We start from the raw sequence: 16,544 nt of genomic DNA, 5'->3' as shown, positions 1-16,544 counted from the left end.
TAAACAAACCCTACAGGGTCATTTCTGTGTTTGCTGAGGCCATCTGGGAACTGGGAAGCCCCGTGAATACACTGGAATTCAGATCCTTGTTCCTCTGTGGAGCGCTGTTCACGTTGTGTGGATGTTTGGTTTTCCAAGGCAGAAGGAAATCCAGAGTACTCCTGTGGAAGAGCTTGGGATGACACATGGCCAACAGCTAATTCCTTATGGAGTTTGACATTTTCTTCAGTGCCTGTGGCTACAGGGAGAATTTGGGCTGGGGTTGGCTTTTCCCTTGTCCTTAGAATTGAGGAGAAAAGGATGGTAATGGGACTTAAAGGAAAAACATGTCCACAGGAAGCAGTCTTTTAAAATATCCCAGCAGATGAGCAGAAGAGCTTTTGAAAGCTGATTTCCAGTGGATCTGCATATCACAGAAGAATTACCGCGTGTCTAAAAATACCCTTTTTCTGATCTGGGCCCTTCCTGCCCCTGGGAGCAGCCTCCTGTCCCTCTGGGTTCTCTGATGTCTAATGAGGTTTGGCTCCCACCTCTACCAAGGATCCCACTCCAGCCGTCTCCAGGAGCTTTCTGGTAGGGATAATTTCAGCTCCTTCTGTCACATAGCACTAAAATTGGCCAGCAAGTTCAAAAAAGCAGCAGATAAAGGGTTGATGGACAGGTGCATATGCCTCATTTTTATTGAAAAACTGCCATTAAGAGAAAGATGGGATTCTTTAAAACCTGTACTTTTGAAGCCACTCTTGTGATGGGGAAGGTTTGGGGAAGTTTGTGGCCTCACTGTTGAGCCCTGGGGTGCTGCAGGAAGAGGGCAGGAGATGCCTGGAGCCTTGCAAAGGGATCAAAGAGAACCTGTGGGCTGGGCCAGGTGCCAGGCTGAGCCCGGACTGACCTCCTGCCTCTCTCCCTGCTCTCCCAGCTGCTGTCCCAGAGGTCTGGCTGCTGGCACAGGGACAGGAAGCTGAGCTGAATGCAACAGCTGGCAGAGCCGGGCACGGGCAGATAGTGTTGCTGCTTTAATTCCTATTCATACAGCACTCCCTCTTTTTATAAGGGCTGGGGGGTGGCAGCGGGGGGGAGGCTTTTCATGCTGGCATTAAAGCCTGGCTTGTTCCCCCTCCCTCGGCTCCGCTGTCTCCTGTTTCTCCAGGCTGCTTTTCACAGGGGCTTTAATTCTCTCCAGACTCTTCCTAATGGATTTTTCACATGGGGCCCCCGAGCACGCTCAGGCATCGCACCGGTTTCCAGAAATTTCACGGCCCCCTTGGACACAAAAAAAGGGGATCCTGTTCCCACACTTCCCTCTCTCTCCTTGGTGCTGCTCTGTTTGGAACGGGGTGGGCAGAGGGGTGGATCCCAGTCTGTGGGATCGGCGGCCGTTAATGGATCTGGACGTGGGGACAGGTGACACTCCCGCTCGCCACCTGCCAGTGCCGAGGCACCTGGTCACGGGGCACAGCCCTTCCTTCCCGGGAACGCCACTCCCATCCCGCTGAGGGTCGCGGCAGTGCCCACCCTGCTCCGGAGCCAGCGCCGGTCTGTGCCGCCATCCAGTGGCAGTGCCGGGCTCTGGAGTGGCCGGACCCCGTCCTCCCCGGACACTGACCCCACCCCAGGGTCACCCCCTAACCCCCAGAGCCCCCCTTGTCCCGGCGCCGGAGGGAGGATGAGGAGGGAGGAAGCTGTGTGGGTGAGGAGGGGGCGATTTGGGGCTGCTGACAGGTGATCTTCCCCCTGTCTTCCTTCTTTCTTTCTTTCTCCCTTCCCACAGTCTGGGTTTGTTTTCTCCGGCATGGGAACGGAGGGTGGGGATGGGATGAGGGGAGAAAATAGTTCCTTGCCTGAGCAAGGTGTGAAATCCACCAGGGATGGAGGGATGGATGTGTTCCTGCTCGTGTCCGCGGCGTTGGCAGTGCCACGGGGGTGGCACGGGGGTGGCGAGTGCTACATCGGGGGTGGGCAGCACAAAGGGCAGGGAAAAAAATAAATATCTCCTGAGAAAGGTAGGAAAACATCCCCCCCTTTTCTCTGCACGCGTCCAACCTGGACTGTTAATGAGGCTTTTAACAGGAAAGTGGGCCAAGCTCCTTTAGAAATGAGGCACAGCCTTCCCCTCTCGGGTGTGCTCTCCGGAGCTGCGAGGCAGAGGGAGCAGTGTGCCTTGGGGCATCTGCACACCACGGCTGGGGCTTCTCAGGGTGGCACTGGGGACTCTGGGGCCACGCACAGAGTCAGCCTTGCTGCAGGGAGCAGCAGGGTGTGAGGAGCCTTCAGAGCTGTGGGAAAATGAACGATTGAGCCCCCGGGGACTTGCTGGGCTTCCCCTGCTCCCACCCAGCCTCCAGGTCTCCCCTGCTTCGTGCACAGCTTTGGGAACTGGGCACCGCAGAGGCTGGGACAGCGAGGGGCAGCGCCGGGGAGGTGGCTTGGGCAGGGGTAGAGGGAACAGTGTGGATGTTGTGTGGCTGAAGCTGAGCCCTCAGCAGGCAGGACCACGAGGGGATGGACGTGACTGTCCCTGCAGAGAGGTTCTGCATTACCCAGCCGGCTGGGACAGGCCTTCTGTTGATGCAACATGTGGCTTTGGCTTTCCACAGCCCAGCCCCGGCTCCCCGTGCTGCAAGACATGTCCTTGCTGCTTCTCTAAGGCTGTCTCTGGGAAAAAAATGCTGGCTCCTGCCTGCACAGCATCTTGCTCCTCATTCTGGCTGCAGCAGGGCCCCTCCATCTGTCCCCCAGCCCACTCTGCCCAGTGGGCTGCTCTCTGTGTGGGTTCAGCCTCAGGAGGCTCTGCTCCAGGCAAGTCAGCACTGCAGAAACCAAGACACTGTTGTTGGGTTGATGTTTCAGGAAAGGCAGGAATTAATCATCTTCCAGGCACAAAAAAACCTAAAACATTTATGGCTCAGGCCAGCAATTGCTCGAATTCAGTGCCCTTGTCCAAAACCTGCAGCTGTTGCTGTGCCTTCACTTGGGGGAAGCTCTTTTGTCCCCTCTCCCGCAGTGGCTGGGCTAAGCTGTGCCAGCAGGGACACGGAGGGGGGCAGGCAGCAGTCACTGCCTCTCATCCCTTCGGAATCTGCTGCCTTTGAGCCCCTCTTTGCCCATCACCCCACCCTGGCTGTGCTCAGGGATGCTGAGTTTGCTGCTGGGTCTGCACCTCTCCTTGGCTGCTGGGGGAAGACGTGAAGGCCAGGGTTGGCAGAGAGGCCTTAGGGGTGGGAAGAGCACTGGGAGAGGTGTCACGTGCAAAAACAAGACTGCCACAGGGCATTAACAGGGCACCTGCTGCCTGAATTGGGAGGCAGGTGAAGGGCTGAGACAAGCATGTGGTGTTTAACGCCTGCTGCACACGGGTGTTCAACAGGCTCTGAGCTCGGCCAGGGGCTGTAACTGTGCCCAGGAAGGCTGATTGAAGTCCTGGCTCAAACTTTATCTGTGCCAAAGTGTAGGTGTTGAACTGCATGAAAGAGAAGAGAGCTGCTTTCTCATCTCTTTCCTATGCCTCTTTTTGAGTTATTTATTCTTTTTTTTTTAAATAGGTCAGGGTAGCTGCAGGAGCAAGATTAGCAGGAGGAGTGGCACTGTGCTGGCCAGGGAAGGGGAAGAAGCAGTGGGAGGGCTGTGTCCTCACGCTGCAGGGTCAGCACAAGGGGTCAGGAGCCAGCAGGGCTCTGAGCAGCTCCGTGCAGCCACAGGGCACCTGTGGGTGGGGGATCACAAGCTGCTGCTGCCTTCTGGCCCCAGCTGGTTCTGATCCGGGCTGGGATGTGTGCAGAGCTGGTGGGTCCAGCGTGGCACCTCTGAGCAGCTCGGTGCCCACCCTCGGGTGGGGTCTGGGGTCTCGCTCCCTACCAGGAGCACTCTCAGGGAAACTGGAACTGGAATTCTGTCACCCGGTAAAACGGAGCGCGTCCGGACTCAAGACACGGGGCTGGTGGGATCTGAGCGCGCCTGGAGACACCAGGAGGGCTGGGGAGGGCAAGTCACTGCTTCCAGCCTGCTGGGCTCCTGCATGAGGCTTGGCCAGCTTGGCACGGCACCTTCCCCTTGCTGAGGCAGAGCTGACCCCTGTGAGGACGCCCCTCTTCCCCTTTCCCCAGTTTTTCCCTTCCCTGTTCCTTACCCTCATCTTCCCACCCCCTCACCCCCCGCCCCAAACTGGCAATGAGAGCATGGAGGGAGGGCGCGTTTCCGCATGGTTTGACACTGTTCCCCCTTCCATCTGTCTTTTCCTACCCAGAATTTCCCTACACCCCGTCTCCAATCGATGATCACAAATCCATGGTGCAGCCGAACATCCCCACACCGGTGATTGGGGGCATAGTGGGAGGCGTCTCGCTGGTCCTGCTGGTGGCCGTGGTGCTCTTTGTGGTACTCCGGCGCCGGCGTCACACCTTCAAGGGTGACTACAGCACAAAGAAGCACGTGTACGGCAACGGCTACAGCAAGGCTGGCATCCCACAGCACCACCCCCCCATGGCCCAGAACCTCCAGTACCCCGACGACTCGGACGACGAGAAGAAGCCGGGCCCCTTGGGCGGCAGCACCTACGAGGACGAGGATGAGGATGCAGGAGGCGAGCGCAAGCTGGGCGGCCCCAAAGCCTACGAGGAGGACGCCAAGAGGCCTTACTTCACCGTCGACGAGGGCGAGGCCCACCCCGAACCTTACGACGAGAGGACACTCGGCTTCCAGTATGACCCCGAGCAGCTCGACCTGGCCGAGAACATGGTGTCGCAGAACGACGGGTCTTTTATTTCCAAAAAGGAGTGGTACGTGTAGCTCCACGCCCCTCTGCTACACTCACACACACACACACGCGAACACACGCGCTCACAAACACGCCCACGAGCGATGCCCTCCCTCCCCTGCATCCCTCCGAGCACACCCACGCACGCCCCGGCCCCGCACAGACTTTTTGGATGCTGGGGGCCAGCGGGGAGGGAGGGCGGCTTTGCTTTCGGATCATTTTTTGGGGACGGGGGGGAGGGCGGGGCTCGTGCGGGAGGGCGGGAGGTCGGGTAATTATTTTCTCTCGGTTTTGGTTTGGCTTTTTAATTTCCTCTCTTCGACGACTTTCGTCCCCTTCTGTGGTGTTTGTATTGGTCGGTGGCTTAGGTGTTACTCTTTGCTTTAACGACTGTTGCCCAGCCTGTATATTACACTCTGTTTGTGTCTTCATGTCTCAGAGTGCCCTTCCCTCCCCGAGGCTTCCTCCTCCCGCTCCCACCCCCCTGAAACACTGGAAATTTGTTTGTATGTTGTCTTCTTTGTTTGTTTTTTAACCTTGGGAGGGGGGCAGGTGGGCTGTCCGTAGGACAGAGGCCAGGAGAGTTTTATGGCAATGGAAACATAGGTGCCATTATCAGGTGAATGGATTTTGGGTTTTCCCCCCCCTAATCACTTTTTTTTTTTTTTTTAATCAATGGGGTCTGGGTGACATTCCCATTGCCTGCTGCACACCTGGAGAGAACCACACTCAGTTTTTAATGACTCAATAAAAGGAAAATGAGGAGAAAGGGGGGGAAAAAAAGCCCTAGACCAAACCCCAGGTGCAGGGGCTGATAGCAGAGCAGGGAAACAAAACTGCCATTTTCCTCCTACAATTTATTATGGCCTGGCTTTCCATTTTTCTGTCTTTGTTTGAGTGTTCTTTGAAACGATAGAAAAGGAGTATTTATTGCTGACACGTTTCCCCCCGTGATGGCTCAGAGAAAGGCTGGCTCTTTTTGTTCTTGTTGCTGTTGTTGTCGCTGGTGCCAGCCACAGAGCAGTTCACTGGGGCACCACTGTGCCGGGCACATCCACTGGGGAAGGGACCAACTGAGGACACTTTGCTTCCACACATTCACTGCCTTCAGCCCTGCTCTGCACACCCAGGCAGGGCAGGACCAGCCCCTGAGTTTTATTTTATTATACCACTAAGACTTAATCGTCATGTGTTTACACTTTATTTTTTATTTTGGTCAGAGCACGGGGGTGCTTCTCTTTCTCTCTCTCTCTCTCTCTCTCCCCCTCCTAGCAACAACCCCAGCCCGTGGCTGCACCACGTAGCTGGCATTGATTGCCACTTTTCCAATATCACATCCCTCTCCTGAGCACAGGCTTGGCAGACAGGGCAGGAGGGATTGAGCCTGGGGTATTGATCTTTCCCTCCTTGCCTTGAGCCACGGCGTTGTGCTGGGGAGGTTTGGATTGCTGCTATCTCTGCTCTGTGAATAAATGGGATTCCAGACTTCAGGGCCCTCTGTCTCACACCGACCATCTCCAAATTAGATTCACTGGGTTGGGGCTTATTTTTCTTCTTGTGGGTTATATATTTTTTTTTTTTTAATTTGATGTATAAATAAATCTTTTGTTTGAAAAGAAATCCCCAGTTTTCTGAGCTGTATTATCATGCACATCTAAAAATAGCAGGACTAATTCTCCTCCCGCCTTACCCGCTGGGTTTTGTTCCACAGCGGTTATCCTGCTGCAAAAAGGGAGGAGGGTGGAGAGGCAGACCCACACAGATGAGTCAAGGTCAGATCTCTGATCCAGGCAGCCTCCAAAGCTTTCCTTTGCCGTGAGGTGCTCGCTGCAGAGCACAGCCTGAGCCATCCCCAGTGTGCTCTGATTGCATTAGTGGGGTAGGGCAGTGGGCAATCCAATTGTAGGGCTGTAATCTCTCTGCTGTTCCTGCCAGCCCCTCAGGCTTCCTGGCTTCTGGCACGACAGCCACATGCCACAGGAAGGCTGCTCTGTGTCCTCTCAGAGCCAGGGCACGCAGATTCCCTCAGGGAATTCCCACAGGCTGAACCGTCCCAGGTCCATCCACTGCCACCAGGAGCACCCTGCGAGCAGGAAAGCCCCCAATAAAGGAAATAAAACCTCTTAACATCCCTGCAATTCTCTGATTAGTGATGATTAGGGGTGGGAATGACTTCCCTCCAGTGCCTTGCGAGAGCAGCACACACAGGGCTTTGATTCCCCCAGAGGGAGAGCCTGTAATCTGGCCCAATGTGTGGTGCAGGGAGAATTCCCAACAAAATCCATCTCTGGAGTGAATAATCCTTTAGATCTGAACCAGGCTCAGAACAGGGTGGTGGCAGTGCCTCCAACACCAAGCTCTGGGCAGGCATCAGCAGGCACTGAGAGAGACCAGTGGCACCGACCCTGCCCTGCAGATCTCCCCGTGAGGGGGTGGCTTTGGCAGAAAACAATCTTTTATATTGGCAGAAAACAATCTCTTATAAAACCTGCAGCGTCCAGCAGTGATTCTTCACGTTGAGGCCACTGCTCAGGCCTGGCCAATTCCCACCACAGCTCTGTGTCCTAAGGAACAAAGGTGCAAAGGCTGGCAAGTGGGGCAGAAGGGCCTGCGAGAGGTCAGGGCTGCATGGCTGCTCCCAAGTTCAGGGATGACCAAAGGAACCCTAAGAAATCTGCTTTGGGAGTTGCTAGCTTGCCTTTGAGGGTGTCATTTTTGGAGCTGTAGCCTCCTTGGCTTATTTATTGCCCATTCCCACACTGTCCACTGAGTGAAGGCTCAAAAACCCAGTGGGACCCAGGGAAAGGAAAGGAGAGAGTGGAACAATGTGGAATTTCCGAGCTAGAGCCTGCACACAATTCCCTTCCTGCTGCAGCACTTTTTCCTGCCCTTTTTGCACCAGCCCAAATTTAGGACTTAGCTCAGCCACTTACCTCCTCGGAGTGGTTCAGAAAAGGGGTCAAATGGTCATTTTTCATCCAGAACATGGAGTGGAAGACCCTTAGACAGCGTTGCCCGGCACAGCAGCGAGGCGCCCTGCGAGTTCAAGGCTCAGTGCTGCATTTCCCTCATCCTTGAGCTCTTCAGCATTGCTCCCCTGGTGCAATTATCACCACAGCCATGGAGAAATGCCTCCTCTGTGCTGTCATTTGCTTCTTGCTGTCCCTTGCAAGGTCAGCTAGATGGCCAAAAGACTCTTGGGGTGGTAATTAGCCGAGTGATTAGCCATTAATCCATAGCGAGGTGGAAGAAAAAAGAAGTGTGGGGGAAGAAAATCAGATTGATGCTTCATCTGAGAGCTGTTTTGGTCCAGTAATAGCATCACTGCCTTCTCTGGGTTAAATTGCTCTGAGGGGGCCCTCGAAGGGATTCAGATGAGTTTTTCCAGCATCATCAAGCAGGAAGTGGTCCCTGTTCCCACCTGAGTGCAGGGGTGAGCTCAGGAGAGAGGCCAAAGTGAAGAACCACGTGCATCCTGCTCCTGGGGGCTCCTGCAGGGAGGGACTGAGCTGGGACTGTGCAGGGCTCAGCAGCAGGGCCAGCCTGGGCTGGTCTTTGCTCTGGTGATGGTGTCACCTGTCCCCTTGTGCCTCAGTTTCCCTCAGAGGGCAGATTCTGTCAGGCTGGAGTGCCACACATGAGCTGGGCCACCTCTCTGGGACCCTCAGGCTGCCTCAAGTGAAAAATCCCCTGCTTCTCCCACCCCCCTTTCATCAGAGGTGCTAAGGAGGCGGGAATGCCCCTGTGGGACCTGGCAAAGAGCGAGTGGGAGCTTCCAGGTGGGAGAGGGAAGCTGTCCACGGGCCTCCTCCTCTCCAGCCCGGTGCCAGGGAGCTGCTGCTGTGCAGGAAATGCCCCATTTCACACCAGTCCCGAACTGGTGTGGCCCCCCTGGCTGTGCCTGCGTTGGGTTCCTGCCTGGGGAACGCCTTCACCCTGCTGGGGCCGGGTGTCAGTGCCTCATCTCCTCCCCTGGCCGGCATCCCTGGACAGGGAGCAGAGACATCAGCCTGGTGCTTTTCCCTTTTCCAAGCCTCATCCTGGATGGCAAAGCTTGTGGTACCTCGGGGTGGGTGGGGAAGCTGAGCAGGCAGAGAGAGTAAATGACCCAAAATTCAGGTGAATTTGGCCCAATCCCCCATTTCCTTCCCCGGTGTGAATTCAGGGAGCCGTACAAGCAAACAGATCCGTGTCACAACCCACAACGAGCCTGTGCTTTATGTACAAAGACACCCCAGCTGTTTCCCTGCTGGGGACTTTTCTCTAGGATTATTCATTGCAATTCACCCTAGTGATGTTATTTTCCCTTATTTAATTACCAGGTTTGTTGGCTTTTTTCCCCCCTGTTAAATCATTTTCATTCAAGCAGGGGAAAAAAAAAAAAAATTAAAAAAACAACCTGAAGATTTCCTCGTGAAATAAATCAACAAACTGAGATGGTTGCACCGAATTGACTGCAAAGACATGAGGGACAAAGGGAGGCATTTTCCTGATGTTGAGTCAAAAAGAAACACAGCAACAGTTCAGCAAAACTCACGGAGGGTTAGGGAGAGAGAGAGAGAGACTCCAAAGATTGATCTCGAGGCAATTAGAGAAGGGAGTGTGATTGGAGCGGGGGCTGCTGCTCTGCTGGGCTCTTTCCCTTTGCCGTGCACAAGCACACACACACACGCAGACTTTTGGGGTTTGGGGAGCAGATCAGATGGAGGGGAGAACCCCATTGCCCTCGTGGGGGTCAGCTGTGTCATTCCTGCAGGCTCTGAGCTTCCCAGTGCGGAAATGGGGGGATCCCAGGCTGCCAGCGGGTTAAAATCCACTTTTAAGTTTCCCTCAAGCTCTGCTGTTGTAGCGCTGAAGTTTTGGGGTCTGTGCAGGCTGTGGGGGACAGGGGACGCTGCCAGCATCGTGTGGCTGCTGCCTGTTCTTCACTGATGAGGTGTGAAACAGCCCCTGGCCCTCCCCACCCTGCGCCCCAAGGAAATCTGCTGCCACTTTCAGCTTTTCCCCGGGATGAGCAGGGCAAGCCTTGGCCCAGGGAGGGTGTGAAGCTCTGGGGTCCTTCCCATCGCTCCCAAACTCACCCGGAGTGGGGAGCAGGGGAGAGCAGGGGGGGCTCAGCCCCTCAGCAAGGGAGGGAAAGCCAAGCCTTAAGGCTGGGCTTGGATTTGGGACCAGGGGGGTTCCCCTGTGTGACTCCCCCGGGGTGAATGGAAGGAGCACACGGAGTCAGATCCTCTGCTCTTGGTGGAGGGACTCTCCTTGAGGATCTGGATTTTCTTTTCTTTGGCCTTTCTCTTTTTTTTAAAAAACATGATTCCTCAGCTCCAGGGATTTTATCTCTCTTTTTCTTCGTCCTCTGGCTGTAATGATCATTGTGGAATTAAAACTGCAGACAGACAAACAAACAACCCCAACCCCACTTTTTTTTTTTTTTAATCTTTGATTTTCTTTTTATTTTCTTTTTTATTTTGTAATCTGTGTTGTAAGTGCTTTTGTAAAAAATAAAAAATAAAAATAATAATAATAATGTAATGGACTTTTATGATTTCGGTTTGGTTTTTTTTCTGGGTTTTTTTGTTTTGTTTTGATTTTTTGGGTTCTTATTTTTTTGTTTTCCTTTTTTGGTTTTTGTTTTGTTTTGTTTTCCATCCTTTGTAATTTGTTCATTTTGAGTCCTGGGTTGGGGGGCGGGATATTTTCATGGTTATAATTTGTGTGGGTGGGGTGTTGCATCACCCTTCCTTTTACTTGTATAAAAAACCAATCGTGGCTGAGCTGTGGAAAAAAAAATGTACTTTTTTATAAATAAAGAATTTTAAAAAAAAAGAGACCTTCTCCTCCTTTTTGGGGCATCCGTGGCTGCGTCGCCGTGCACTCAGTGACTGGGAGCTGTGAGGGAATCACGTGGCACCTGTTTTCCAATGCTTTGGGTTGGAAACATCCCAGGATATGCAGTGGTTTTTTATGGAAATTCCAATTATTTGTATTTGTATTTTGGAAGGGGACTTGCTTGCAGGTGAAGGCTGAAGGTTAAGGGTTAAGAGATCTCCAGCAATGGGCTGGAGAAGGTGACTGGGAATGACTGGGTTTGCCACTGGCAGTGTGGTTTTGTGTGGAATTCCTGGACAGCAGATCCAGTACAGGCAGAAGGAGGCTGGGAGAGCTTCCCTTTGTTGATGTAAACAGTGAAATTCCTTGGCCGAGGCCCAAAGTTAACCTGAGCTTAAAAATAAGTGGCTAGAAAAACACAGGGCAAAAAAATCCATTGAAAATCTGTGAAAAGTTAGGACAAGTGTCTGTGGCTGAGGAAGTTCTCACTGCTGGCTGCAGCAGATGGGACAGGCTATTGGGAAAATGTCAATATTTCCTTAGAAATGTGGAATTAGCTGGTGGCAGGGCCAGGATGCAGGGATAGTGGAGGATGTTTTATAGTGCCACACGTGCCTGCCATGGCAATGGGGCTTCAAAACCCTCTGCAGGCTCAGGGGTGCTCAGGCTGAGCTCAGGGCACACTGATGCCTTCTGAAGGCTGGCCTAGAACAGAGACTAGATGGAGCTAAAGAATAAAGTGGGGGTTTGTTAAGAGACCTCCATGGATCCACCTTGGGCAGCACCAGAGCCCAGCCAGGGCTGCACCCAAGAGGAACCAAAATGGTCCCAAAATGAACCCAAGATGAACCAAAATGGTCCCAAAATGCACGAGCGCTCCCGGGGGCTCTCACTGGGATCAGCTCTGCTCCATTTGCACCTTGCAGTTCATTGTCCCATTCCAGCTTTAGCCCAGGCACTCCCATCCTGCTTGTTTTTCTCTCTCCAGCCCACGCTGTTTGTGCTCCTGGGCCTGAGCTTTGGGTCATTTGTCCTTGGTGCCCAGCTGGAGCAGGAATTGTTTTGTCTCCCTGCTCTGTGAGGAGAGCTTACCAACACTTAATATGAAGCTCAGAACTCCACACCTAGGCAGCACAGAACCTGAAAAATAGAAAAGCTCAAACCTGAGGCATCAGTATCCCCCTGTCCCTGTCACTGCCCCCTGCCTTGGGAAGGACACTTGGTGTGAAAGGAGGCTGCAAAGGAAGCCTTGTTCCCAGAGACCGAGGCCAGGCCAGGGAGGGAGAGACAGGGCAGGCAGGGATCAGAGGAAACATTTCTGCTGTCCTTGCACTGCCATCAGCAGCTCCTCTGCCATTCTCTGGGAAAGTGGGGTGCTCCCTGGGAAGGGGTTTTTGCAGCCAGCCTCAGCACGTGGGTGATGTGCTGGAGGCCTGAACCTAAATCTGAGCCAAACCCCAGAGCTCCCCAGCACAGGGGGAGAGGGATGCTGACCCAAATTCGGATTGCAGCTGGACAGAGAGGGCAATGCTCAGGATTAGGTGGGAAGGAGTGGTTTGGTCCCTGGGGCTTGTGCCAGGGCAGCGGGAGGCTGGCACCAGGCTGGTGCCCTGTGTGCAGCCTGGCAGGAGAATCCTCCAAACTCCTGCACTGCTCACAGGGCCAGGGCTCTGTCCTTCTGCTTTGGGAGGGATTAGAGAGAGCCCTGGGAATGCTTTCCTTGTGGAAGAGGAGGAAAAGCCAGGCTTCAAGGTGACCAAGAGGACTTGTGAGCACTCTCTGGGCTGTGTCTAGCTCTCCCCACATTCTCCCCCTCTCATGTTGCCCCGTTGGCCATGGCACCTGCTGGAGGGGCAGCTTTCCTTCAGGAGCGACCACAGCTCCTACAGAACCAGCTCCCAGCAGCTGCCTCAGCCACCTCAGCCAACTCTGGGGGTGGGGAGGGACAAAAGGAGCCCTGGCGAGCTGGGGCTAAGACGGGAAGAAGGACAGGAGGGGCTGTCTTGGCTGGGATGAGCCCCTGGGAAATGCTGCTCTGATTTCCTAGGCCAGGCCTAAAGAGTTCAGCGATGATGGATAAAACCCAGGGCCTGGGGCCTTTCCTCAGCTCGGGTTGCAGAGGGCTGAAGGCAGCAGGACCAGCCCCCCACGCAGTGCCCCCAAGGATTGGGTTTCTTTGGAACCAAGCAGAAACACCCTGGGGGTGGGAGTGCCAGCGGTGCCTGTAGCCAATGGAAAAAAAAATAAAGTATCTTGGATCCCTTGTCCAAGGCACAGCTCTGCAGGAGAGCCCTGCTGGCCCCAAAAGGGGCTGCAGAGCCCCGAGGAGCAGCACAGGGTGAGGCAGGAGCTGCATCAGGGTGTTAGTGATCAGGAACACAAATAATCACGGAATTTCATCATGTGCAGGTGCTTTTATTGAGGAGCTCTGGGAACCAGGGGTACAGACCCAAATCTGACTCCGACATGGCTTTTGAGCTTGAACGTATTTTATATTCTACCCTTATATAACTTACATATTAATTATTAAACTTATATTGTTCTGTCGTATATATTGACCTTATTCAAGCATGAATTTCTCGTGGTCTCTCTCAAGCCCCTGACCACAGTTTCTCATGATTATTCTTATGATTAAACAGTAATTACATTTAATTACTAAACAATCATCCCATCTAACAATTATATCATTTCTCATATACTGGTCACACAGGTGCAGCTCTAGCAAGCACAAGGCCTGTGCTTTCCCAGGGTATTTTCCCAGGGCCTACTAAGCCTAACTTTCCTTCTAACTCCCCAGATCCCGTTATTTTCAAACCCTTTTGCTATCAAGGGCAGGAGAAGCTTTGTGGCTGTTGTGTGCACAGTGCTGAGCGTGGTGGGATTCACTGCCCTGGCCCTGGGAGATGCACGTGGAATTCGGGGCTGGAATGTCCCTGGTGGGGGTGCAGAGCCAGGTTCCTGTCCTGTGTGTCCCCTCACCATTCCTGGCTACCACGGGGGTTTATTTCTGCCCAGATAAAGGAGTTGGAGTAGGATTTGTGGTGAGATACAGCTCAGGGTAATCAGGGAACTTCCAGGGAACCTGCCCCGTATCCCTGGAACAGCACCTGGGATTAACACCCTGCACAACACCCAAAACCAGGGGGATCTCCCAGGGATCACAGAATCACAACTGGAAGTGCAGGAGCCAAAGGGCTCCAGCAGACAGAGCAGAAGGCAGGGACTGGGAGATGTCCAGCCAGTGAGGGGGCACTGGAAACAGGTCAGGTCGCTGAAATACGTGACCTTCAATCCCAAATTCCCTGTGAGGTGAGAGGCAAGCCCTGCTCCAGTTCAGCTCAGAGCACTCAAGGTCACACAGAGCCCATTAAATCTCCTCCAGCTACTGCTGGATAAATGGAACCAAGAGAAACTCACGGTGCAGGCTGAATTACTTGTAGCAACAAATATGTTTGATTAGGGTTGGGTTTGGTTTTTTGTTTTTTTTTTTTTTGTTTTTTTTTTTTTTTTTTCTTCCCACTTTCAAATTATTTGCAATCTCCAGTTTGATTTGTAAGAACATATTTGTTGGAGGAAATTGCTTTATGCAAATGGATTCCAGCTGAGGGACCTGTGACACCAGAAGTGCTGTTGAGCCTCAGATGCCCTCGGTGGTGCCTGGCAGAAGGCAAGGGGGGCTGGTTCTCTCCTCCTCCTGCCAAACGAGGCATTTCACAGCCTTCCCAGACGTGTTTAGATGCAGCCTGGATTTAGAGAGTATTTGCAGAACATGGCTCAGCCAGTAAAAAGAAAAAAAAAAGAATAAAAAATGGATATGTGTTGCACTGCTGGAATTTCACATCCTAGCGAGCAGAAATCAAAGAGCCAGGCTGATATTTTCACCTGAAATGTAGGGTAAAAATGTTGTGTCACCCTCCAGGGGCTGAATTATTGAAAGGCAGTGATTTATGGACACCTGCCCTCCGAGCTGAGCTGAGGTGAATGTGGCCTCATCTGACTAAGCCAGGCTCAAGGTGAGCTAGGGATGCTCCCTCCTCCACAGATTTCACAACTGCTGGACCAAACCCAGGTCCTGGTAGGAAGCAGGCAGAGGGTTTTGTCTGAATGGCTGGGAATTTTGGGAGGAAAATGGTTTGAATGCGAACAGTAAATGGTCTTTTCCTGCCTCTGTGCAGACGACACTGTCCTGTGGTTTGCTGGGGAGCTCAGCACTGGCTAAATCCCAGGAGGTGATTAGGGATCCAATCCTAAGGGATCAAAGGGAGCTGTGAGAGGAGGGGGGGGTCTGATTTTCTTGGTTTTCAAGTCTTTTTCCAGCCTCACCCCTGAGTCCCAGGAGCACCTTCCCTCCCTCCGCCCACCCCACGGAGGGAGGGTGTGGGAGTGTTTCCCTCTCTCCCTCATCTCCCTGAACCTCCCCAAACTCCTGCCAGCCTGCTTTCCTCACGGTTTGGGAAAGAAATTTGCCAACTTCACACCTGCCAGGTTTAACTGATTGCCCGTGGAGGGAGGGGAGGAGGGAGTCCACCCCTATGGCGCTGCTCACCAGGGGAAATTCCTGCGTTCCCCGAGGAATAAATGCTTCATTTCCAGCCTCACCCCTCTGCTGCAGCTCCCAGTCCTTCCAGTGACCCTGCCACCAGAACAATGCACAGTGGCTTTCTGCTGGCACACAGATCTGTCCACCCAGGGCGCTGATCCCACCCCGAAATGCTCGTGCCGAGGTCCATAATTCCCCCAGTGTGCCCAGTCCAGCTGCTGCCAGCTGTGCTCTGAATGCTGCAGCTGTCGGGGGTAATGAATGGATTGGGAATGGGGTGGGAACGCCAATTTGGAGTAAACACTGCCCAGCAATAATGGCATGGGGGGCTTTGCAACGGGGAGGAATCGTAATTAAATAGAAATTCGTTACTTAAATGGTCACTTCCTGGGCTTCGTTGACGTCCGATTAACTGAACTTTTAATTTGCATAAGCAATAAATGTTTAATTATGTTATTAATATATTTGAGTTGAGGAGCTTATGGGCTTTTATAATTGGCATTTAACTAGATAGTTCCAGCATATTAACTGATGTTTTATAGCTCCGTGTGAGCTTCTCCAATTATAACTGACCTAAAAATTTGCTTGGAGGACCTGCCTTGAAAGTGTTACCTGAGCAACAGAATGGGGGGAGGTGAAGAGGAGGATGTTCCCAAAAGGAGGGATGTGCACAGACAGCTCTGCAGCCTCCACAGAGGCTCTGAGAGCCCTGTCCCATCCCGAGGGGGTCCTTTCCTCACAGAGGGGTCACCTCCCCTCTCCTGGCATCCAGCTGAGCCCAGAGGCTGACACCCAGCAGGGGATTGGGGTGGGAGAAGGAGATCTGGAGCAGGGGAGAGCTTGTCCTGGCTTAGGGGGTGACCTTGTGACTGGCCAGCTCTGGCAGCCTCTGTGTTCAGCTCCCAAATCCTGTCAATCATTCTAAATCTGTTTTCCATCCCGACTCTACGCTTGCTTTGATGACATGACTGGTTTAGTAGGCAAAAAAATGACATTGTGTTTGACTGACAAGGCCCATTTCCCATGAACCTCACAGACTGGCATTGATTATATTCCTGCCTTTTACTTCTTTATTACCTAGAGCCTGTGTTTGCTTTTTCCATGGTGCCAGGAAACCACCCTGTAGGATTCGAGTCATTCTCTGTGCCCTCCTCCATTCTGCTGGAATTTAACCTGCTCAAATTTAACTATTTTAAAAAATATTAAAAAACCAACAGCAGTGAGATTGGAATCTCCTCAGCTGAGCCTTTCAACCCCTCTGTTTGCCTCTAATAAGTGGAGTATCCAAGGAGATGCTGTCCAGCAAGCTCCTCAGCCTTGCCGCCCTCAAACACAGGAAAATTGTTTTGTCATCTCAGAAGCCACAAACAAAAATGTGCCAGTCCCCAGAGACAGATCATGAGCAGCTTTTCAAATCTTGTG

General features: G+C 52.9%; 1 protein-coding gene across 6 annotated transcripts in view; it reads left to right on the top strand.

The window, feature by feature from the left end:
• Window positions 1–16,544, top strand: part of NECTIN1 (nectin cell adhesion molecule 1) — a 95,903-nt gene that overhangs the window by 51,245 nt on the left and 28,114 nt on the right. Inside the window, exon 6 of one of the 6 annotated variants that reach the window (XM_053963327.1) lies at window positions 4,244–4,979. The exons of the other annotated variants lie outside the window; for them this stretch is intronic. Coding sequence (XP_053819302.1) covers window positions 4,244–4,785 — 542 coding nt within the window. The 3' untranslated portion in view covers window positions 4,786–4,979. Of the gene's footprint in view, window positions 1–4,243; window positions 4,980–16,544 lie in introns of those variants that run through there. 6 annotated transcript variants of the gene reach the window in all.

The sequence above is a fragment of the Vidua chalybeata genome, chromosome 23 (assembly GCF_026979565.1).
Source record: "Vidua chalybeata isolate OUT-0048 chromosome 23, bVidCha1 merged haplotype, whole genome shotgun sequence".
Taxonomy (NCBI): Eukaryota; Metazoa; Chordata; class Aves; order Passeriformes; family Viduidae; genus Vidua; species Vidua chalybeata.
This window is presented reverse-complemented; position numbering and strand designations above follow the sequence as displayed.